Source organism: Maniola hyperantus, chromosome 8 (assembly GCF_902806685.2).
Source record: "Maniola hyperantus chromosome 8, iAphHyp1.2, whole genome shotgun sequence".
Taxonomy (NCBI): Eukaryota; Metazoa; Arthropoda; class Insecta; order Lepidoptera; family Nymphalidae; genus Maniola; species Maniola hyperantus.
Window position 1 is genome coordinate 14951317 of NC_048543.1, and position 25305 is coordinate 14976621.

Genomic DNA, 25305 nt, shown 5'->3' on the forward strand with positions numbered 1-25305 from the left:
TACGAATTTTTGTCTGCCACTTGTGATTTTTAATTTTTTTTAATTTTTTATCGACGCGAGGTGCAAACTTAGCTTGACCGGGTAGTAGTTAAGTATTTACCGCGCAAACATAGGTGGACGGTGGCTGCCACGAGTGATCGGTATGGTCGCTAAAATTTGTAAAACACTCCCTGTAAGAAGCAAGTGGCCGCCACCGGTGACATGTCGCGGACCGGTGACAAGTGGACGCTCGCATTCCGGTACGATGCCGTAAAGAAACCAAAAGGGTTTAATAAAAAACTGCCATGCCCCTTCCAGGTTAGCCCGCTTCCATCTTAGACTGCATCATCACTTATCACCAGGTGAGATTGCAGACAAGGGCTAGCTTGTATCTGAATAAATAAACAAAATAATAAAACATGTGTTCGGCGATTTCTTACAAAAAGTGTTAAAAATCTTGTAAACAGCTTGTCGCCAGCCACCGGCGTCTGTGGTTGGGGCCCGTTTGTGCGGAGCCTTAGGGAGGTTGCCCACGGCGACTTGAGCAGCGATTCAGTAGCCTGCTTCTGCATCGCTACTTATTATTATTATTATTATTATTTATTTATTTATTATTTAATTAGAACGGCCATAAAGCCAATTACACTAATTAAACTACGAGTGCAAACTAACATAAACATACATACAAAAATTGTTAAAATTATAAATTTTAAAAAGCAAAATTATAAATTAATAAGTAATTAATTATTAATTATTAATTACTTATGATCGTCGTTAGTCGCATTTGCAACGCGCGAACAGTAGCGATTTCAAAAGTTAGAGGTGCGTGCTCTAAAGACGAACCCTGGATTATGATTTTAAGTAGGTATTTTGATTAGAAGTGTAATAGTAATACACTGTTTTGTTCGCCAGGTCCTCAAATATTCCAGATTTCAGAAGAAATATTCCAGAAAAAGCATAGAAATTTCGAAATTGACATTTGAGTTCTGTGGTTTCTGTTAGGTAGGTACTTAATTATTTCTTTTAGTTTGTACCTACCTACTGCGTCGCTCATAATATCCCAAATAAAGAATTATTTATAATATACTAGCTGACTAGCTGACGCCCGCGACTTCGTCCGTGTGGATTTACATTTTTCAAAATTCCGTGGGAACTCTTTGATTTTTCGGGATAAAAAGTAGCCTATGTCACTCTGCAGGTCTTTGTCTATACCCGTGCAAAAAATCACGTCAATCCGTCGCACCGTTGCGACGTGATTGAAGGACAAACCAACAAACAAACACTTCGGATTTACAATAAGGGTACTGATTTAAATAACCTCGTATATCCACAATCGACAGTACAAAGACTGGGACCACCGTGAAATTGGCAATGAAACTGCAAAAGTCAAAGTTCGTTGAACCTGTTTCTGAGAATTTGTCTCCTTTATTTTGAAATCCGCGGCCCATTCCACGGCAGAGTTTTATTGGCCCACTCAATAGATACCATCGATAGTTATGCGTCAAATAAATTAAATGCAAATATCACTTTGATAACTATGGCAAAAATGGTACCTATCTAAACTTATTTTGCCAAATTAGATATCCTAATGTAAGTTTGGTTGCAAATTGCAGTAGAGTGAACTTGCGACAACGCGGCGCAAGTGAGTCTGCGCGATGTGCGTGTTGCGGCCAGCAAGGACCGCTGAGATGGCTCCAGATCATCTGCCGACAGTTCCTGCAGATCTTTAGCGCTGCCTTTAAACCTAACCTAATCACTGAATTCAGCCGATTATCATTATCTGTATATATAAAATCCAAAGTCCTGACTGACTGACTGACATATATATCAACGCACAGCGTAAACCGCTGGTCTTAGAGACATGAAATTTTGAGGGTGTGTTCTTTGTAAAGAGTAGGTATCCACTAAGAAAGCATTTTTCGAAATTCTACCCCTAAGTGGGTTAAATAGGGGATGAAAGTTGGTACGAAAGTACGTCATTTTTCATGTTATTTGCATGAAAATTGGTATTTGGGTTTTCGGTCACAAATGAAGAAATACGTGTTCCAGGATTTTTGGAAATTCAACCCCCACCTCTATTTTCTAAATTCCACCCGAGCGAAGCCGGGGCGGGTCAGCTAGTTGTCAAATAATTCAGAGCCTCAATAGCTCAACCGGTATAGGAGTGGACTGAAAACCGAAAGGTCGACGGTTCAAACCCCGCCCGTTGCACTATTGTCGTACCTACTCCTAGCACAAGGGAATATTAGTCATTTAAAAAATGGCTAATATTCTTTTTTTTTTTTTTTTTTAAATTTAATAGGTAAGTAGGAAGTACTCCAACGACTCGTCACCTAGGTAGGTAGGTACTTCAAAAACATTCATATTATATCTATCCTGGTCTCGCACCACATAATATCATGAGTTAGTACCAATTACTGGTGAGCCCCTTGTATTTGCAGGGCGGCCTACATTTGGCACGGTTTCCGAAACTCATAAACCGATTTACAGCTTTAGCGCGAAACGTGCTTTTAACTCGCGGTAAATTTTCGCTTTACACTGAGTAGGTGCCCATATAATTATTTGTATAATATTAGTAAGTGAACTTTACCACACAAGTAACTTATCTAAACTAAACTAAAGATATAAATTATGTTCAGAAACAGACCATGTCTAACTCTATCTGTATTATGTTGCTACAAAAAACCTAATCTGTATGTCTAAAATTCAAAGTCCTGACTGACTAGTGGTTGTCTTCCCGCGGCAGAATGATTTGCCCTCTACGTTCGCAAATCGTTCTGCCCTGTACTACTGTACTATCGAAATTTTGAGTTAAACTAAAAAAGTAAAAATGTTTTTGTTTTGAAATAATAATAAAAAAAAACATCAGCTCGAAAGTGTGAGAAACAATGGTAACTCACTAGACGTAACGTGAATAGTGGGTAGGTACATCCACTCGAACAGCGCTGCCAATAAAATGAAAAAGTTTAGAGCAAAATAAGCTCTCGCGCGTAGTGATACGGCATAGACTCACGCGGTATTACTATTGGTTCGAGGTCTCATTCGATTTTTTCGAGTTTGAGTTTTTCTCGATTGTAAATTTGCCATTTTTGACTCTAATATTTTTTTATATATTTTATAAATCGATTGTAATACCACGACAAAATCATTTCGATTCGGGAAAACGACTATTACAATTTCAGCGTGTATATAATCAACGCACAGCCTAAACCACTGGTCTTATAGACATGAAATTTGTAGGGCGTATTCTTTGTAAAGAGTAGGTATCCAATAAGAAAGGATTTTTCGAAATTCCTAAGTAGGTTAAATGGGGGTTGGAGTTTATATGAAAGTCGTATGTTTTTGAAGTTATATGAAAATTGTGATCTAGATTATAAGTTTTAAATAAAAAAACCTGTAGGTAAGTATACATTATTTTGGAAAATTCGGCCTTAAGGCAGTGGTCCGATCGCCGCGCCGCCGGCGAAAAAACGACTAACTATCGGCGATTTTCTCCCTCAAGAAACGCGCCATAAATGTACATTCCGTGTAAACGAATGAGATGCATATCAAAAGTTGCTCTCTGACTGTTCACACTGCAGCTTTTGCAGCACTGCAGTCTGCAGTTTCCATCAACTTTCCCGCAAGTTAAATCGTTGGCATTTGCTAGTGCTAGTGCTGAATCGACGTGAAAATGAGCTAAGCTGCGTGGCATTAATTTAGATATTTACTAGGTTTTATTGGCTAGAGAGCGCTTGTCTAATGCCACCTCTGGCCTCGGGCGAGAGGCTGTAATTGCCAGTTTGTGTGGCGTGATTCGACGTTGACTTCGAGACAATTGTGATGTGTCTATTCTATTAATTCGAAGAAGTGACAGCGTGACTTCTATAAGTGAAGAATTAATGAATAAGTATACTTTTATAATATTTGTTGTATACCACAAAACAAAATATAGGTGTGTACGTCATGAAAAACTGGTAGAAGCATTGACTAATATATATTACTTCGTACGGACAGGGCTATTGAACAAACAAAATGGCACCGATTCAGTGGTGCTTTAGCACCAATGCAACCTCAATGACGTCTGGATTTCAAACGGGTCGTTCATTAGTGTCTAAGAGGTGGCGCTGATTTATTTGGTTCCAAAAGCGTGAAAATTTTTGTTCACCTGGGCATATCTTGCCATTTATATCGATGGGTAGAAGATACAATTTGGCACGATATTTTTCCCGGTAATAAACATTTCAGCACCTTCTAAGCACAAAATTCTTGTAGGACTCCTTCTTCATCCCGCACTTTTTATTTTTATTTTTTATTTTTTATTCAAGTACAAGTTAGCCCTTGACTGCAATCTCACCTGGTGGTAAGTGATGATGCAGTCTAAGATGATAGCGGGCTAACCTGGAAGGGGTATGGCAGTTTTTATTAAACCCATACCCCTTTGGTTTCTACACGGCATCGTACCGGAACACTAAATCGCTTGGCGGCACGGCTTTGCCGGTAGGGTGGTAACTAGCCACGGCCGAAGCCTCCCATCAGACCAGACCAGAAATTTAGAAATTATAAAATTCCAAACCCCTGCCAGGAATCGAACCCGGGACCTCCCACTATTACCACCACAGCGCTCACCACTGCGCCAGGGAGGTCGTCAAACTTACTTACGGTCGTTAGACTTAGCGCACAATTGCTCTGTCTAGACGTCTCTGTGAGTCTGTATGTACTACCTAATATCCTGTAGGTTGACGTTTTATTTTAAAACTTTTGAAAATCTTAATCTTAAAGTAATCATGTACCGGTTCGAAATGCTCTTCCCAAATTCCTACTTTCAGTCACCATTACCAAGAAACACGGCCATTACGACTTCTATTGCGACATAAATACAGTTTATTTTCTACCACGTCCATGTTATTTGAACTGTGACACAAAGATTAATAAATTATTGTCTATGCTGCAACATAAAAGCGAAATAATTCACAATGACGCAACGTTGCCAGTCCCTTGACGCGCAGATGTCCGGAACCCGTCGCGAACTCGACTGAAGTCGACTAATTAATTTCTTTGATTGACGCTCGAATAGAATTGCTTTTTTTGTATTTTCATTTGTTTCGTACAATTACGCAATATATGCGACTTCTGCGACTGTATATACTGTACAGATAAGTTTTTCTAACTATGTGCCGTGCCCATTGCCACTTCAGCTTCGCCATTGAGCTATGTCGGTTACCTACTCTGGTTCTCCTACGGATCTCCTCATTTCTAATTTGATCACGTAGAGTAACTCCAAGTATAGCTCTCTCCATCTCTCGCTGAGAGACTCTGAGCTTTCTTATGAGGCCCATATTTAGCGACCATATTGTCTCGAAGACTTTTGTGGTTCCGATAGATGTCGAGGTCTCAAGATGCTGGAATGGCGACCTCGCACCGGAAAGCACAGCGTTGGAAGACCACCCCACTAGGTGGATGGGAAATCAGGCGAGTCACAGGGAGCCGCTGGATTCAGGCGGCGCAAGACCTATACCTACAAGAGACCTATGTCTAGCAGTGGACGTCTATTGGTTGCTGATGATGATGATGATGATGATGATTATTGATGATGATGATGACAGACAAGTAGCTAGAAACAGGACTCGATGCAAGGACATCCTTTACTGAAAGAGGATCACACGATCCTTAAACAAGAGGGGCTGAGGGTCTAAAATTATAAAAAGAACAACCTATTTAAGTAATTCACTTATTTCTAAACTTGCAACAAGAATGCTTTTCAGAATATTGCATGTTGACTCGTAAGTTGTAACCCGTTGCAGTTCTGCATAAGTGCTAATGCGGCCCTTCTGAGAATGGCAACACTGTACACTGTAGTCTACACAGCACTGTGAAAGGTTGTGTGTAAAACAACTGTTTCTTAGTACTATTCAGTTCCACGAATTTAGAAATACTACTTAAAGTCTGAACCAGAGGCGGATTACATGTGAAGAGCGCCCTAGGCAAGTACCTCATAGGCGCCCCTCTAACAGCCATATTAAAAAAAATATTAACTAACTTCGAAAGAACGAGGAATCGTCTCATTGCATAGTTGGTAGTTAGTGATTATACTTATGTGAACGAGAAAAAAAAACCGTAAGGGCATTCCATCCTCGCTTGAGGATGGAATCCGAAATCCGAAAAATCCCTTACCAATTTTCAAGGAGCGAAAACATACGAACAAGATAAACTAATAAAAAAGCTTTTAGTACCTAGGTACATTTAAAAACCTAATCAAACCGCCGCGTTGTCTGCCGGGAAAACTACAACCACATTCCTGAAGACTCTAGGATGTACTATTTTCAGTTCTATTCTAATTGAAATAGAGACGGTGAAAAGCGCAGGAGAAAGCTGGTAGAAAGTATGTCGACCCGCGAGCATGTGGCGACCACGTGACGTGGCCAATAATTGTCATGGTCGGTAAATTCCCAGCTGTAAGCTAGACTAGACTATAGCTAGGGAGTTGGTAGCAATAGAAATAGAAAAGTTTTCATTTTAAAACTTTTAAAAAGTGCTTTTGAATTGTCAAGAGAATATACTCATACCACTGATTTGGAATTATATTTGATTATAAGTTCCTTCAGGTGCTGATGAGTTGAAATAGGCTTTGATAGAGTAAGCGGGGATCCAGCGTTGTGGGCACGATGGGCATGCCCACAACCCTAATAGACTTGTGACGTCACACTTTCACGGTCTATTGTCGATAGCCTGATGATATTAGTTATATATTCAATCATTTATCATTTTTATTTGCTATTTAATTAGAACGGCCATAAAGCCAATTACACTAATTAAACTACGAGTACAAACTAACATAAACATACATACAAAAATTGTTAAAATTATAAATTTTAAAAAGCAAAATTATAAATTTTCACAAAAGTGCAAAATCTGACCCATGAGGTCAGCCCATTTGTCAGCAAATATGTCACAGCGAGGGGACTCCTTCAGCAGCGCGTTGAGCGCAGCCAAAGTGCGCGGTATGGGTGACCACTGACTGGAGCGCGCTACCGTGCGACTAAACGGACTTACGAAAAATTTGGAGCGGTGGCGGAGATAGCTGTAATTAGAGGGTGCATAAACGCAGCAGAGCTTGTTGTGTAGTTCAGAGCAGTCGATCACACCCCTAAGAATCTTGTAAATTGTACCAATTTGGTCGCAGTCTCTTCGGGTTTTGAGCGAGTGGAAACCCAAGTGCCCTTGGAGAAATTTTGTGGGATACATAAATGGGTAATACCCGTGCAATTTTTTATATAAATACCTTAGAAAGGCTTTTTGAACCTTTTCAATGTCTTAATAAAATGAAAATAAAACAAACAACTCTCCCGGTCAGCGTAGCTCGTCACAGAGATCGTTTTCTACTCTTCGCAGAGTAAAATCTTTGTTGCTTGCCTCAATGGCACAAAAAAGATATTTAAATGCGGTTTTCACCAATAGATAGAGTGATTCAAGATAAAGGTTTATAGCTATAGTTTAATTCTCAAAAAATTAGAGATCCCTAGAGAAATTTAAATAATGTGAATTAGGTCGGAAAAAAATCCTCTCATTTGAGAGTTTCCGAGGCAATGACACCCCAATGACACCACATTAGTATCTACATTGCACCCATGCGAAGCCGGGGCGGGTCGCTAGTATAAAATAAAGTCGCTTCCCGCGTCTGTATGTATGTATGTATGTATGAACGCGTAGATCTTTTAAACTACGCAATGGATTTTAATGCGGTTTTCACCAAAAGATAGAATGATTTAAGAGGAAGGTTAAGGTATAGTTAAATTCTCAAAAAATTAGAGATCCCCAGGGAAATTGAAATAATGTGAATTAGGTCGGAAAAAATCCTCTCATTTGAGAGTTTCCGAGGCGTGCGCTGCCTGGTCAAAGTTACACGAAAATAATGTACCTATGTTAAAGTTGTTCTACAAAAATGTTCGCGACTTAATATTTTTCTGCCAGCTCTTTAGTTTGTAGATTTATCGTAATGCTAATAGGACTTACGGTCTTATTGAGGCGAGCGGAACATAAATGGCTAATAGAATCCATTGATTTGCTGCATATTTTCTGCGGCAGACTGGGGAAAGCATTTCTGTCTACAAGATTAGTGAGTATAACGATGGGAAATGTTTCGGATTCCATAATAAAAGCTACTCGCTATTATCAGGTATATCTTTTGAAATGCCAGCTTTGTTTAATTTGGTTCTCTATTTATGAGGAAGTAAACGACGGCCCGCGATTTCGTCCGCGTGGAATCCTTTTTTTTTTGGGTTCCGTAGCCAAATGGCAAAAAACGGAAACCTTATAGATTCATCATGTTCTGTTTGTCTGTCCGTCCGTATGTCACAGCCACTTTTTTCCGAAACTATAACAGCTATACTGTTGAAACTTGGTAAGTAGATGTATTGTGTGAACCGTGTGCATGGTAAACTGTGCCCCCCCTGTAACTTTTAGGATAAGAGAATGATAAAACTAAAAAAATTATATGATCTACATTACCATGCAAACTTCCACCGAAAATTGGTTTGAACGAGATCTAGTAAATAGTTTTTGATTTATCGTGCAAAATGTTGATAAAATACGATTGTAGTACGGAACCCTCAGTGTGCGAGTCTGATTCGCATTTGGCCGGTTTTCTATTAATTATAGCCTATAGGCAAACGCTTGACCACAATTACACCTGATGGAAAGTGATGATGTGGCTTAAGATGGGACGCGTTTACCTAGGAGATATGGCACCGATTCTAAGCACAACCTAATTTTAGAGTATTCGCACCCTCTTCTTACTATTGTAATATGAAAAGGACAGAAGCAGTTTGACATTTCTAAATTTAATTTTTAGATGGTAAAACCCGTGATTTTAGCACGCACTCGCGAACCTACTGTTTAAATTTGTATTGTGCACTAAATTTTAGAGTCTTTAAATGTGAAAGTCATGTTCCGTTCCTTTTTTAGCATTAGTAAAAAGAAAAGGATGCAGATACTCTAAATTTAGTTTAGAGAGAGACTAGAGAATCGGGCCTATTCACTCTTGTTTTAAAGATACCCGGTTTGTAATTGGTAGGAAACACATATATCGTGGAAGGGTATCCCGGTGGAATTCTGTTCTTTCGGGCTATTTAGAGTAGGTACGCTTGAATCCCGGGAATGGGCATAAATAAAATAAATAAATAAATAAAATGTTTTTATTTCGACCAACAAGGATCATATTGGTGTTAGTAATTACACAAAACTTAAACCTAATTGTTAGTAATTATTAATATTAGTGTTAGTAATTACACGAAACTTAAACCTATTTGTTAGTAAAAAATCTATAACTATTTAAATTAGGACAGGATCGATTTGCCAGCACGTGAGTCATACAACAGTGATTCAAGTACTGGCAGTCGATCCTGTCAGAAAATACCTTCAGGAGGCCATTGGGGCTGGACCGGACTCTACGCAACAGGGATGTGCACCGCTTTCGCATAGTAGTATAAAAATATAGCATAGATTCATTCCCGGGATGCAAACTATCTCTGTACTCAAAATTGGTTAAATTAATGGACAATGGCACCGATTCTACGCACTATCTAATTTTAGAGTATTCGCACCCTCTTCTTACTATTGTAATATGAAAAGGACAGAAGCAGTTTGACATTTCTAAATTTAATTTTTAGATGGTAAAACCCGTGATTTTAGCACGCACTCGCGAACCTACTGTTTAAATTTGTAATGGGGCCGATTCTCTAGTACACAATCTCTAAACTAAACTAAATTAACAGGTCTAAATCTAGTGCTTTCCTTTTCCGCAAGCAACATTATGAAAGGGATAGCAATAGATTTAGACGTGATATTTTAGTTTAGTTTAGAGATTGTGTACAAAGGAATTAGCCACATTGTGCACTAAAATTTAGAGTCTTTAAATGTGAAAGTCATGTTCCGTTCCTTTTTTAGCATTAGTAAAAAGAAAAGGATGCAGATACTCTAAATTTAGTTTAGAGAGAGACTAGAGAATCAGGGCCAATGGCCCGTGAAAAGCCAGACAGACAGACACACTTTCGCATTTCTTATATTAATAGGAGTCGTGATATCTTAGTTGTTAAGACATCCGCCTCCTATTCGAAAGGTCAGAGGTTCGATCGGAATTACGTGTACTTATTTCGGCAATTAAATATCACTTGTTTTAATGGTGAATGAAAACAATAAACATCGTAAAGAAACCTGCCTAAGAGTTCTTCATAATTCCAGCGTGGTGGATTATGGCTTAAACCCTTCTCATTGTGAGAGAAGATTTTCAGTAGTACGCCGGCGATGAGTTGATCATGATGATGACATGGAACTTAAAGGGAGATCGTGCAAGGAAGAAGACAATAAAACCAGCTGTTTAAATAAATCAAAAATCAAAATCAAATATTTTATTCAAAGTAAGTACATACGGAGTACACTTTTTGAATGTCATTACAAAAGTAAAATCACAAAAATAAAATAAAATAGTATAAATCAGTTTACAATAATAAAATAAAAATAGAATAAATCAGTTTACAAATTTAAGGTACCTACTTAAGTAATTATTGTAAAAAGTAGTAATTAAATTATCAAATAGTAAGTCATTATTTCAGTTACAATTCAACGTCAAAATTAACAAAAAATAACAATAAATAATAAAACACTTAATGTTAATATGTAACATTACTTCAATGTATTAGAGCCTAAAGGAGTTGTCCAAGCATCCTTATCCGATATATAATCGTCTAACTTGTAGTAGCCTTTCTTACACAGGCTTTTTTTGATGAAACGTTTAAACCTCCCTTCTGGTAAACTTTGAACTTCTGACGGAATTTTATTATAATAGCGGACAGCACTGCCCAAAAATGACTCGCTAACCTTCGTTAGTCTGAACCTCTGGGTTTCCAATTTATTTTTATTCCGTGTGTTAAAATTATGTCTTTCATAATTGGTTTTAATATGTTCTCTATTCTTGCGAACATACATTATATTTTCATATATATATTGACTCGTTACTGTCATAATATTACTTTCTTTAAATACTTCTCTCAGCGATTCACGTGGACCTAAGTTGTATATGGCACGAACTGCACGTTTTTGTAACAAAAATATAGTTTTAATATCGGCAGCTCGGCCCCATAGCAAAATACCGTATGTCATCAGACTATGGAAGTAACTAAAATAAACAATTTTAGCAGTAGACACATCCGTCAGCTGTCTAATTTTTCGTATAGCATAAGCGGCCGAGCTCAATTTTTTAGAAAGCTTACGGATATGACTTCCCCATTGAAGCTTACTGTCGATACCTATCCCAAGAAATACTATTTCTTTCACTAATGCTAATTTGTCATTGTCTAAGAGAATTTCAGTGTCTACCTGCCGTACATTAGGAAGGGTGAATTTAATACATTTAGTTTTTTTGGAGTTTAACAGCAGATTGTTTGCTGTAAACCAGTTCAAAACCCGGGATAGAGCAATGTTTACTTCTTCTACGTTACTAAGCTGTCTTTTAATTTTAAAAATAAGCGACGTATCATCAGCAAACATCACTATATCTGAGATCTTCTGAACCATATGAGGCAAATCATTTACGTATACTAAGAATAAAAACGGACCTAAAATGGAACCCTGTGGTACTCCCATTTTAACCAAAGATCCCTCTGATTTAATCCCACCTATGTCTACCTTCTGCAATCTATTGAAAAGATATGACTGTATTAGGTCTCGTGCTTGATTTTTGATCCCGTAAAACTGGAGTTTACGCAGTAGAATCTGATGATCAACACAATCAAATGCTTTGGAAAGATCACAAAAGACGCCAATTGCATCTTGTGATCTCTCCCATGCCTCGAATATATGTTTGATTAAAGCAATTCCGGCATCAATAGTTGATTTGCCTTTTGTGAATCCAAATTGTTTGCCGTGTAGAATATTATTTGTGTTAAAATATGCAAGCATTTGATTCAGCATAATCTTTTCAAACACCTTACTCAGCACCGGTAAGACAGACACTGGTCTAAAGCACGACGGATCTTCACAATCACCGGACTTAAATAGCGGCACCAAACGACTAATCTTCATCCAATCTGGGAATATACCTTCGTCAACGCATTTATTAAATAATATTGTTAGATGTGGTGCCAAAACATGTATTACAGAACTAAAAACGTGCACTGACATGCCTGATATGTCTTGCGTTTTTTTTATATTTAATGATTTAAATGTTTTAACTAAAGTAGTAACATCTATGTGCTCAAATTCAAAATTATCCTGACATGGAATAACATTAGAATTTAGCAGCTCACAAGCCATTTCAGGGGAGGCTTGTAGATGAGCTGTCGTTTCCAGGGGTATAGTAGTAAAATATTTCTCAAATATTATAGCTATTTCGTCCTTATTTTGAATTAAATTGTCATCTATTTTCAAGACGAGATCCTTTTTCATTCCTTTGGTCTTACCAGTTTCAGTGTTTACAATATCCCAAACTATTTTGGACTTATTTGATGATTTCTTTATTTTTTCGCGAATCATATTAGACTTTGCCTCCTGACACGCTTTTTTAAACGTTTTTGAATATGCTCTTACATATTCTACGAAATTATTTTCAAAATTCCACGTCTTTTCATCGTAAAGACTATAGAGTATATCTCTACTTTTGCGGATTTCATTAGTTGCCCATTCATTGAATCCATTTTTTTTATTGCAAGTTACAGTTTTAACTGGAAATACTAAATTAAATTCATTTTGAATAATATTGAACATTTTAGAGCACCAATCATCAGGATCATCAAATACGTCAGGAGTGAGACGAGATGTTAAGTTTTGCTTAAACTTTTCAATCTGTTTTTGTGTTATAGGCCTACATATTATCTTTTCTTTTGTCTTATTTTCTTCCACCACTAAAGTTATGAATTGACCACTATGGTCCGACTTAAGGCAATTTATTATTGCTTTATTGTAATATTCACAATCACAGTAAATATTGTCGAGGCAAGTAGCTGAATATGAAGTAATTCGCGTGGGCTCATTAAAAACATTTGTTAAATTGAAGCTGCTAAGTAAATAATTTACTTATTAATTATTAATTAATCTATTTTTAAGTGGGCTTTCTACTAAAATGTCTATGTTAAAGTCACCTGTTATTATAATATTTTTCGATCCACGCGATGCTATTCTAAGAGCTTCCTCCAAAACTGTTTCAATTAATTAAAAATATTAAATAAATACAATAGGCATATTTTATTGTTTGTCAGTAGGTACTCAGTGCCCTTATTATAAATGCGAAAGTGTGTTTGTTTTTTGGTTTGTCCTTGATTCACGGCGCAAAAGTGCAACGGATAGACGTGATTTTTTGCATGGGTATAGATAAAGACCTGGAGAGTGACAGGCTACTTTTTATCCGGAAAAATGAAGAGTTCCCACAGGATTTTTAAAAACCTAAATCCACGCGGACGAAGTAGTGGGCATCAGGTAGTGGAACATAAAGGGAGATCGTGCAAGGAAGAAGACAATAAAACCAGCTGTTTAAATATTAAATAAATACAATAGGCATATTTATTGTTTGACACGCGTGGGCAGCTTGAGGCTGGCGGCGACATCTGCCGGCACGTCCAGGTAGGTCCTCTCCAGCCCGACGGTGAGGATCAGCGCGCGCAGCCGCTCCACCTCGATGGGGTCCCCCTCGCTGGCCCACACCGTCATCGACGAGTTCATGGCTTTGGACTCTCGCAGAAGGTCCAGCACGACCGGCTGGCTGTTGGATGCAAGGCCTGCGCGAACCTGAACAGAATAAATTATTTGAATTTTGGGTGGGTTCCCAATCGTGTAACAGTGTGACTCGTTGGGACTCCATCGAGTCACAACCAAGCTACAGTGTGACTCGTTGGGAATCCATCAAGAAAAATCCCATCGAGTCACACCCAAGCTACAGTGTGACTCGTTGGGAATCCATCGAGAAAAAAATCCCATCGGGTCACACCCAAGCTACAATGTGACTCGATGGGAACTACAGTGAATAAAAAAGTTGCACCAGTGTGACTCGATGGGAGAAAAACTTCGATGAGTTCCCAACGAGTAACACTGTGACACGATTGAGTGTGACTCGTTGAGAACCCATCGAATTTTGAATCTAAATATGCATATAAAGAGAAAAGGTGACAAACTGACTGATCTATCAACGCATATCTATCAAATAACTGGACGGATCGGGCTGAAATTTGGCATGCAGATAGCTATTATGACGGCATCCGCTAAGAAAGGATTTTTGAAAATTCAACCCCTAAGGTGGTAAAGTGGTGGGTGGAAATTTATGAAGTCCACGCGGACGAAGTCGCGAGCATAAGATAGAGTCTGCTATAAGACCTACCTACCTGCCAAATTTCATGATTCTAGGTCAACGGGAAGTACCCTATAGGTTTCCCGACAGACAGACGAACAGACAGACAAAAAAGTGATCCTATAAGGGTTCCGTTTTTCCTTTTGAGGTAACCCTAAAAATATTTCATTTCTACTCTAATATAAAAAACATATTGTGGTGATGCTTATGTTATCGCATTTTTGTATTTGGCGCCTTTTGAAATGGAAGTGGCGTGATCTATTGCGACGAGGCAGCCATCTTGATTCGATTGTATAAATACGGGTGGTTAATGGTTTATAAGGTAGTCTTGTTCTAACTCGGGACTCGAACGACTATTAAATGCTTTTTGTGTTTGGGTCGCCATTTTTGATTGAGTGCTCGCAATAGCAATTGGGCCCTAATCAAGTTAATATTGCAGTAGGTTATTAAAAAAAAACTCTCGATAAGCCTGTGCGCGTCGTAACTAATATTTAACTTCACTTCTGGTATGTTTATACTTACAGGAAAAGTGACAGTCTGGTTGATCCGATGGTCGTTCAGCAAGCGGAGCATGGCACCGATCTGATCCCTGTTGTACTCCCCTTCCGTGTTATTCCGGGACAGCTCCGTGGTCCAGCCTAGAGACAACACCGCGCGGGGGTGTTTGGATGCCAGTTCGAGGAACTTGTCCGGGTCCACGGGCTTGGTGGTGGCCTTTATCGGTCCGGGGAGGATGTCCGCGTTCAGCCACAGCGGAAACGTTACCTGGAAGAATTGATTTGGACTGTGATTTCTCATGTATAAAGTTCTCGTTTCAAGGTTAGGTATAGTTCGTTCGATAAAAATATCTAAAAGTAGAAATTCCTTCCAACCGGAAGACCTAATGTACCTACCTACTTTCCACTCTTAACCCAGCGAACTGCTACTCATTATATAAACGCGAAAGCGAATTAGTTTGTTGGTTTGTCCTTCAATCATACTGTAACGGCGCAACAATTTTTTTTTATTTATATTTATTATCCAATCAAAATACATTACAAATCAAAAGCTTAAACAAGAAACACTGAAAAAACCACAGAGGTTTGTCCTCAGTGCCTATAATTGCATGGATATTAGTGATTTGGAGAGCAGGTACTTTTTATGTCGGGAAATCAAAAAGTTTCCGCGGGATATTTAAAAACAAATCCACGCGCATAAACTGAGAAGGAAGCTTACTAAATAGTGTGCTAAATAGGCTATGGGTAGGTACCTACTATTTATTACGTATTTTGAGACTGTGGCTATGCCGAACAATGATATTAGAAGAAAATACTTCTAATATCATTGATGCCGAATCATAAAAATTGGGTCGACCTCACAGTTTTATTGACAACATGAAGAGAGCCGGTACGAGAGGGAGACGTAAAAATTCATAATTCACACGCTGCATCACGATTTATTTACATATATCCCACAACAATAATGAAAATTAAACTCTAATGACAAGAGCTAAGGTGGGGTTTTCTCTGTTAACTAATACGGAAGAGTCTAGTTCTTGTACTGCACTTATAATAAAAGCGATTAGGTCCATTTTTCTTTGCAACCACTTCCTCAATGTCATGTCATCTTTAATGGTAAGCTGATTTTAATTGCCTAAATGTGTTCGAAGCAATTAGAGCTTAACAAGCTTATTTATGTGATGACACATGAATTACTTGCTAGTTCAGATGTTTATGGTTATACAGAGGTCCCTAAATTGATGTTAAACTGTAAACAAATATGGGTTATGGGGTTAACATGGTTGGTCGAAGATTTGGTATAAATTGAATCATAAAAAATCTCCTAGTAAGAATGTGACTTGAAGTTAACAATAGTCGCTCCGCAAAATGTTGCAAAAAATGGCGAACTTCATGAGCTTAGAGTAGTGTTGCCATTACCAAAAAAATGTAGTTACCTAGAACTGGTAAAATTATTGCATGTTTTATATTAATACATAATAATATTATGTAATACCTATGTATTTTCTTGACAGTGTGGCTAAACATAAATCTCATAACCTCAATTGAAAAATCTTAATCTAGTGCCATCCTCTTCCTCAGGGAGCATTATGAAATAGTTAGATAGCAATACGTCGACCTGCTTTTTTTGAAGTCGGTTAAAAATGCTATAGAATTATCCACATTATTCAATTATTAAGTAATTAATATATTTTAATTATGCTCTTCAAGTTCAGATTCACGTTGTCATAATAAACCGCTGCCATAAAAACGTCTTTTAGGGTGACCTCACGTCATGGCAAAAGATAATTTTATCTTACCTCAGGTTTGCTGAACCGAGCTTAAAATCCAGTTTCACTTCACCCCCTTTTGCTTCGCGTTTAAATTGTTATACTGGGCTCCTGCCGTGAGTAAGTCTAGATCGACATCATATCTCAGGAGATAATAACTTACCTCGTCTTTGCTGAACCTTCTTCTAACTTCTCCAAGGCCTCAATGCTTTTTAAGTCCAGTTCGACCACATTTTGCTTGTTATACTGAGCCACTGCTGTGTGCTGTGTCTTTATGGATGACGTCACATGGCAATAATATAATCTTACCTCAGGTTTACTGAACCGAGCTATAATTTCTTGCGCCTTCTCAAAAGCCTCGATGCTCTTAAAATCTAGTTTCACCCCCTTTTGCTTCGCGTTCAAGTTGTTATACTGAGCTACCGCCGTGAGGAAGTCCGCTAGGGTGAGGTCGGAGGTCGTGGCCGGAGGGTGCGCCATGATCGGTATGGGAGGACCATCTTTACCCGTCACGTGGCCCAGGACGACATCTGCTTCTAGCATGGAAACTTCGCCTTAAAGAATGAAACACAACATTGTAATTTGTACATCTGGTGGATTGCGGAAAAACTGTATCAATTATTATTGCAATTGCAATTTCTGTAATTGACTGAATTTATGGCATTCTGAGATTCACAATCAAATGTAATCGAATAAAAAAAAATATGACTCCATACTAATATTATAAATGAGAAAGTGTGTCTGTCTCTCTGTCTGCTAGCTTTTCACGGCCCATCTGTTCAACCGATTTTGACGAAATTTGGTACAGAGATAGCTCGCATCCCGGGGAAGAACATAGACCGGAATATCAAAGAGTTCCCACGGGATTTTTAAAAACCTAAAATCCACGCGGACGAAGTTGTGGGCATCACCTAGTCAGTACCCTTATTATAAATGCGAAAGTGTGTTTGTTTGTTGGTTGGTTGGTTTGTTTGTCCTTCAATCACGTCGCAACGGTGCAAAGGATTGACGTGATTTTTGGCATGTGTATAGATAAAGACTTAGAGAGTGACATAGGCTACTTTTTATTCCGGAAAATAATTAAATAATTAAAGACTTCCCACGGGATTTTCGAAAAACATAATTCCACGCGAACAAAGTCGCAGGCATCAGCTAGTTATTAATAAATTGCCTAACTCTATTACTCAACGGATCTATTAGTCAATCAAACTGGTTTATTTTCAGAAGCTGAGTGTTCATGTATTTACTAATCAATTGAAGTGGTATTTTCAAAGCGACCACGAATAGGTTTTAGTGAATTTAAATTAACGTAGATTACGAGCAATTTAAACACGAAAGTGTCGGTTACCAGTATAATTGTAATTAACTGGCAGTTCTAAGAACACACTCGTTAAACTGGTTAGGAATCCGACAGTCTAGCTGTAAATTCGTTTAATTTGTTTTCTCGTAAAACCGTACCTACATAATATACGAGGTATGTAAGTTTTCTTTCCTATATCTACTTGTCTACTGTATGATAGTTAAATTAGAAGTATCTACATACTTCTGTGCTAGAAAGACGTCTCTGTTTAGAGTTTATCGCATCTTCCTTGTCACGTGCAGCGTGTTGCATCATGAATCATAGTGGGCCACCAATATGTTGATGATGATTAATACGCAAACCAATAACACAAATAATGTAATAGGTATTTAAATGAATAGACGCAAAAAATCAGAGCATTTAAGAAATCTATCGCTTACGACGCGCTTTAATTTGAGAGCACCTTAAGAAGTACTTAATATTTAATTTAATTTCTTTTACTAATAGGGTTTTACCAGCTTTACGTGAAGGAAAATATCGTGAGGAAACCTGCACGCCTGAGAGTTCTCCATAATGTTCTCAAAACTGTGTGAAATCTGCTAATCCGTACGTGTGCGTGGTATATATGGCCAAACCTTCTTATAAAATTCTGAGAGGAGACCAGTGGCTTGTTTGCGGTAGAATGACAGCTACAATGTCATGATCGCAATCACCTATGATTGGTTGATGCTCGCTCACCATTGGCTATAATGCTTTGTTGCAACAATAATCATAACAATTGCGATTGTAATAATGATTGATGCAGGTTTTACAGTATTGACCTACAGTGCTCCATACTAAGTCGGCGATGGGTTGATTATGATGATGACTGAAGTCTGAAAAGCAGTTACATTATGAGCTTACTTGCTAAAGTCGCTTCCAAGTATGTCTTGTTGTTGACTGCGTGCGCCCATGACAAGAGGGATAGATTCTTCATTATTTCTTCATCGGCGGCGTACACCAAAGGTGCTGCAAGAAAGAAGCACTAAGGGTAATTAATTTTATTTTGTTTGTACATTAATTGGTACGAATGTTAGGAACACCATCATATATAAGAATTGTGAAAGTCTCCATCGATTCCACATTTGCAAAAAAGTTACTCAAGGTCAGAGATCAAAATTTTCGGTTTTTGGAGTTTCTCATAAATGGTAAGTTTTAAAAAAGCGCAGAGAATTTTTTTTTTGAAAATCACCATTTCCGAGATACATAATATATTATCACTGTTCTAAAAGAAAAAGGATTTAAGATCTATTTTTGCGCTCAATTACACACAGAGACACCTACACTCTAACTGCTTAGGTACTCGTTGGGGTCAAATTTCTGCACAAAAAGCTTTGCAAAGTTTTCTATCTGCGTGTTTAAAATCTTGTTAAAATCGGTGCTGCCGTTTTATAGATTAGATGTTATAGAAGATATTAAAAATCGGGAGATTGGGCTTTTGTACCTATAATTTAAATAATTATCAATAATCATAGTGAACTGTGTCGTTGCGCTGTAGAATATAATATACCTAATAGTTTATTATTATTATTATTATAGGGAACGATGTAGCGATAGGTTAACGTTTTAGTAGTTTTTTAATCATTATACCTGGCAACATTTACTTAAAATCAATCAACGTACCTACATTCATCTGTCATTGTGTTTGGAGTTGGCGGTGTTTGTGTCGACGGCCGGCTGTCAAAGATTGAAATCAGCTGCTTGTGTGTTTTAGATCTATTTCTCGATAGTTTTGCTTATAATTTGAACTAAACATTATTAAAACACTTACATAAATTTATTTTTTGCGGAATAGCGCCAGAAATATGTAATTTGAAACGTGTTATTGAATTACTAGCAAAATTCTTCGCTTGAAGGTCACACGTATCTTTGAACAGTGACAGACATTAGAAATCAGGTTTACCAGGTGAGGAAGACTACTTTCCCAAAAATAAATTCCAAAATTACATAACTACCTACTTAGGTACTTTTAATATTAGTTACGTCTAGATTATGGATGTAGAAAATAGGTAATAAGTCTTATTACACCGATGTGTAACGTCATGAACATAAGACGTACTTTTATAGTTTCTGACTTTAAAAAAATCATTTAAAAACTGACTTCCAAAACCACTACAAAGTAAAAATTAATTTCTGTTTCTACACGTGTATCACCCTATTTGATTATCATAAAAAACCGGCCAAGTGCGAGTCAGGCTCGCGCACCGAGGGTTCCGTAGTACAATCGTGTTTTTTCGATGTTTTAGAATCCATAGATGGAGACCTTTCATATGATACCCCACTCGATATAGTTACCTTACTTTGATAATTATTGAAAATACTTTTTGTGTGATGTAACCTCAAATTCACGGTTTTCAGATTTTTCCCCTAATGTTAAAGGAAAAACGGAACCCTTATAGGATCACGAAAATAAAGTGATCCTATAAGGGTTCCGTTTTTCCTTTGAGATACTAAAAATTGATTATTTTAGATATATGAAACGTCCCAAACCTGCCGTCCATTTGCTGAATTGTAGCTAACCCCAAAAAGTAGCTTTTGAATGATTGCCAAAAACATGAGAATTTGAAAGAACTGATGGTTCTAAATACATGACAGTTTGTTCCGGCGCTTCTTTTGCTTGAAGCACGTTGGGCCTAGTGGGAAGAAGCACCGGAAGCTGTTAGTTATAAAATTTGATGTGTGCCACAGTTTGGAAAATAAAAGTCTTTTCTTTCTTTCTTTAAAAAAGTATGCTAGGTACGACTAAACTAAAAACTAAAAACTTGGCTCCTATGTGGCATACTTTTTTAGAAATATAAGTTTATTATAATATTTTTATTTCCTGAAATTCGGGAGTTGCGTTCGATAATGGCAGCCCACTGGTCACCTTACTTAATTAGTAAACTAGATGGCGTTAGTTGCATATAAGTATTTCTTGTTGGAATACAATGAGAGTAGAGTAGGTATCGCTGCTGAAATAGATAGTTTTCATGGAACTATAGAATATGAATCAGCTTAGCCCTAGCCTATCAATGTTCTGTGGTAGTTTTCGCTCATGTATGATTGTATAGATAAGGTACAAAAGGTTGATTGGGCTTGATTGGTTCCAAAATCTGGGTGTTACACTAAGATATTATATTTTTTCTGCTTTTAAGGAATGTTTCTATTGGAATAAAGGTCATTGTAAATTGACTATTAGATGATACCTGCGACTTCACTTGCATGCATTTAGGATTTTTACAAATCCCCTGGGGATTCTATACGGGAGTATAAGTTAGCCCTTGACTGCAATCTCTCCTGATGGTAAGTGATGATGCTGTCTAAAATGGAAGCGGGCTAATCTGGAAGGAGTATACTTATTGTAGTTATTATTAAACCCTTTGTTTTCTACACGGCATCGTACCGGAACGCTAAATCGCTTGGCGGCACGGCTTAACCAGTAGGGTGGTAACTAGCCACGGCCAAACCCTCCCACCAGACCAGACCAGAAATTTAGATATTATAAAATTCCAAACCCCTGCCAGGAATCGAACCCGGGACCTCACTAATAAAACCACAGCGCTTACCACTGTGCCAGGGAAGCCGTCATAATAATATGATGATGGATATGTGCCTATGGATGTTTAAAAATCTATCTGGGAAACCAATTCGGGGCCTCTTGTCTAGCTATTTTATTTTTTTATTTTATTTTTTTTATTTATTTTTTTATTTAGACAAAAAAAAGCGAATAATTCACACCACACTTCCAGACCAAAGCACTAGACAAAAAGCCGCGACTGGTGTTGGCAGTTTGCAGCCCAAATAGACCGTAGTCTGTGCTAGGGCTGACAAAGTTCATCGACCTCATTCATACTATATTATATTATATTATATTATATACTATACTATATTTATACTATACTATATATATATTCATACATTACTAAAACTATACTTTATTTGGTGCAACAGTGTTAATGCATACGGAGTTTAGATATATAATTTAAATAGATAGGATAAGTTGTAATAAGTTAAAGCATTCGTTTCAACAGATCTTGTCATAAAGACGTTTAAAATTTTCAAAAGAGGTTTCTAGGAGAAATTTCTTTATATAGAATTTAAGTTTTTAAGTATTTAAAGAAAGAGCATCGAAACATCTGCTAGATTTATATTTACCTATGCTAATTATTCTAATGAGGGCAGTAAAATTATTTTTCCAATTAAAACGTCCGTACGCGACCAATTTTCACGTTTTAATTTCTAACCACATTTACTAACAAAGTTTCATATTTCGTCTGCAAATAGCTCGTACCTAACTTCTATGAAAATTATGAAAGATATAGATCAGGTCTTTCGTTTGGTCTAGAATCCTGAATTTTAGTTAATTAAAGTTCTTGCACAAAGTACTTCCCGCATATAGTTTCTTAGAAAGCAAAATTTTTCTTACGCGTTTCTGCCTACAAAATGCCTATTATTTTTAACCCCGACCCAAAAGGAGCGTGTTATAGGTACCGACGTTTTACGTGTGTATCTGTGTAACTGTGTGTCTGTGGCATCGTAGCTCCTAAACAAATGAACCGATTTTGATTAGTTTTCGTTTGAAAGGTGACTTGATCGAGAGTGTTCTTTGCTATGATACAAGAAAATCTGTTCAGCCGTTTGAAGAGCATCAGCTATTTTCTAGTTGATGAAGGAATATGAGCATCTTCTAGTTTCTACTGGTCCTGATGATTCGGTATGCTGTTACTTCAATGATATTGCAAAACCATGGTAACCTTGACCTGCTACAGCATTACCTACCAGAAATCTGCAGGGTACCTAACTCCTCAGCAACTTACAGCAGAGGTATCCTGTTTGAGCTTATTGGAATGGTCTCAATAAATAGGTTATAGATAGATGGTGAGTAGAGGGTCTGATGATGGATCAGGAAAGAGAAATGAGGATAATATAGTGGAGGGATTCCAAGCATCGGTGTATTTCAAACTACTTTCACTCGATATGAAATTTTAGTACTTAACTTATATGATTGTGAAGAACTCGTAGAATGGCACTAGTTTCTATAACTAAATAACTAGGTAGGTACAATAAGCTAAATACAAAAGCAATAAACTAAATTTAATTTCCGAATTTTTAATTACTTATGAAGTACTTATTAGGTACATAAGTAAAATGATCAGTAGGTATAATTTGACATTGTTTTTTTTTAATAATAATATTTTGAGCACTTCTTTTCTTAAATTAATTCCTACTTACCAATTTTAATCTCATCAGGATTATTTTTATAGATTTTCTGATGAGTATTGAATATTTGCATGCAAAGTATAAACCAATATGAAGGTTGCTTCTACATACCTAGTTATAATTTATTTTAAACATCCTGCTTACTACTACCACATGACTTAAAGCGGTCAGTCTGTCCAGTTCTTTACATCTTAGCATCTCATAAAACCGGCCAAGTGCGAGTCAGGCTCGCGCAATGAGGGTTCCGTACTACAGTCGTATTTTTTCGACATTTTGCACGATAATTCAAAAACTATGATGCATAAAAATAAATAAAAATCTGCTTTAGAATGTACAGGTGAAGACCTTTCATATGATACCCCACTTGATATAGTCACTCACTTCGAAAGTTGAAAATACTAATTATTAGTTCATGACCACAATTTAATTTTTTTTGTGTGATCTAACCCTAAATTCACGGTTTTCAGATTTTTCCCCAAATGTCAGCTATAAGATCTACCTACCTGCCAAATTTCATGATTCTAGGTCAACGGGAAGTACCCTGTAGGTTTCTTGACAGACAGACAGACAGACAGACACCAAGTGATCCTATAAGGGTTCCGTTTTTCCTTTTGAGGTACGGAACCCTAAAAACCGCGAAATACTGCATAGATGCTTTAGAAGTGAAGTCATCCGTAAACTAAAATGATTCACTAACGGAAACTGGCTTTTCGTGCTTTGGTTACCCATATGTTTGTAAATGTTAAACTAATATTTAAACAAACTCATAGCGTAAACTACCTCAAAATATCTACGTATAAATACCTACGCGACATGTCGAAATGGCAATCGGAGTATGATGCGGGGGGACGTCCCGCACACCCGCACGATACCCGCACTCGCCCGCACCGGGGCGCGGGGTCTGTGCTTTGCGTTTGCGATCTCGACCTTTCACGGACTATATGTAGTATTAGACCCACCATTTTGATTTTCCGGGATAAAGGAAACCCTATGTCCATCTTCGGGATGCAAGCTATGTATGGACCTTTCGTAAAAACGGTTTTAACGGATGGGGTTTTTAAAAATCCTGTGGGAATTCCGCGGGATGCAAGCTATCTCTGTAGGTACCAAATTTCGCGAAAATCGATATAGTGACTAATCTCTAGCGGCTCCCTGCGACTCGTCTGATGTCGTCCGTCCACCTAGTGGGGGTCTACCAACGCTGCGTCTTCCGGTGCGAGGTCGCCATTCCAGCACCTTGGGACCCCAACGTCTATCGGTTGTACTAATATGTGCCCTGCGCCCCTGCCCATTGCTGCTTCAGCTTCGCAACCTGTTAAGCTATGTCGGTTACTCTAGTTCTCCTACGGATCTCCTCATTTCTGATTTGATCACGTAGAGAAACTCCAAGCATAGCTCTCTCCATCGCCCATCGTATTATATCCATCCATCGTATCTCTATATATAAAAATGAATCGCTGAATGTGTTGTTGATAGCAAATCTCGAGATCAGCTGAACCGATTTCGCTAATTCTTTTTTTTATAATATTCCTTAAAGTACGAGGATGGTTCTTACGGAGAGAAAAATTTAAAAAGTTGCCTGAAAAAGAATCGACTGTTAGGCGGTACGAAGTTCGCCGGGGCGGGTAGTTATAGTATAAATGCTTAATATTATTAATGAAGAGTTACCTGAAACAGCAAAAGCAAGTAGCACCGCAAGCATCTTCCCTGTGGTGTGGTGTGGCGTGGTGTGGTGTGGTGTGGTGTGGTGCGTCGCGCTCCAGGGTCGGCACAAACAATGCGCGCAGGATACCTGAGATTGGGCAATCTTCCAATCGCTTCAATTGCCGTCTGATTGTCGCGAATAAGCAAATTGGTGACACTTCAAGGACTGGGGGTATCGGGTCTTATCTTATACTATACTAGCTTATGCTCGCGACTTTACAATAGGTACTATATGCCATGTATAAGTAACGATTGGAGTTTCGCGACTTGCTGGAGGGAGCGGCAAGTCAAGTCCTCGCTCTTGTATCAGACTAGTTTATGCTCGCGACTTCGTCCGCGTGGACTACACAAATTTCAAACCCGTATTTCACCCCCTTAGGAGTTGAATTTTCTAAAATAATTTCTTAGCGGAAGCCTACGTCATAATAGCTATCTGCATGCCAAATTTCAGCCGATCCCTCCAGTAGTTTGAGCTGTGCGTTGATAGATCAGTCAGTCAGTCATTCA

The 25305-nt window shown here is 37.9% G+C and overlaps 1 protein-coding gene across 2 annotated transcripts; it reads right to left on the reverse strand.

The window, feature by feature from the left end:
• Positions 1-13478: 13478 nt before the first annotated feature.
• On the reverse strand, positions 13479-24919 carry LOC117984269 (protein FAM151A). 2 transcript variants are annotated; one of them, XM_034970892.2, is made up of 5 exons: positions 24763-24919; positions 18760-18864; positions 16866-17110; positions 14813-15055; positions 13479-13734 (listed from the first exon to the last, which is right to left on the reverse strand). In XM_034970892.2, exons 1-5 carry the CDS (start codon positions 24794-24796, stop codon positions 13510-13512), a joined length of 852 nt encoding a protein of 283 aa, XP_034826783.1. In that variant the 5' UTR covers positions 24797-24919; the 3' UTR covers positions 13479-13509. The 2 variants fall into 2 exon arrangements, with proteins under 2 accessions (XP_034826783.1, XP_069356594.1); XM_069500493.1 differs by lacking the exon at positions 24763-24919 and adding an exon at positions 19667-19749.
• Between the last annotated feature and the right edge of the window lie 386 nt (positions 24920-25305).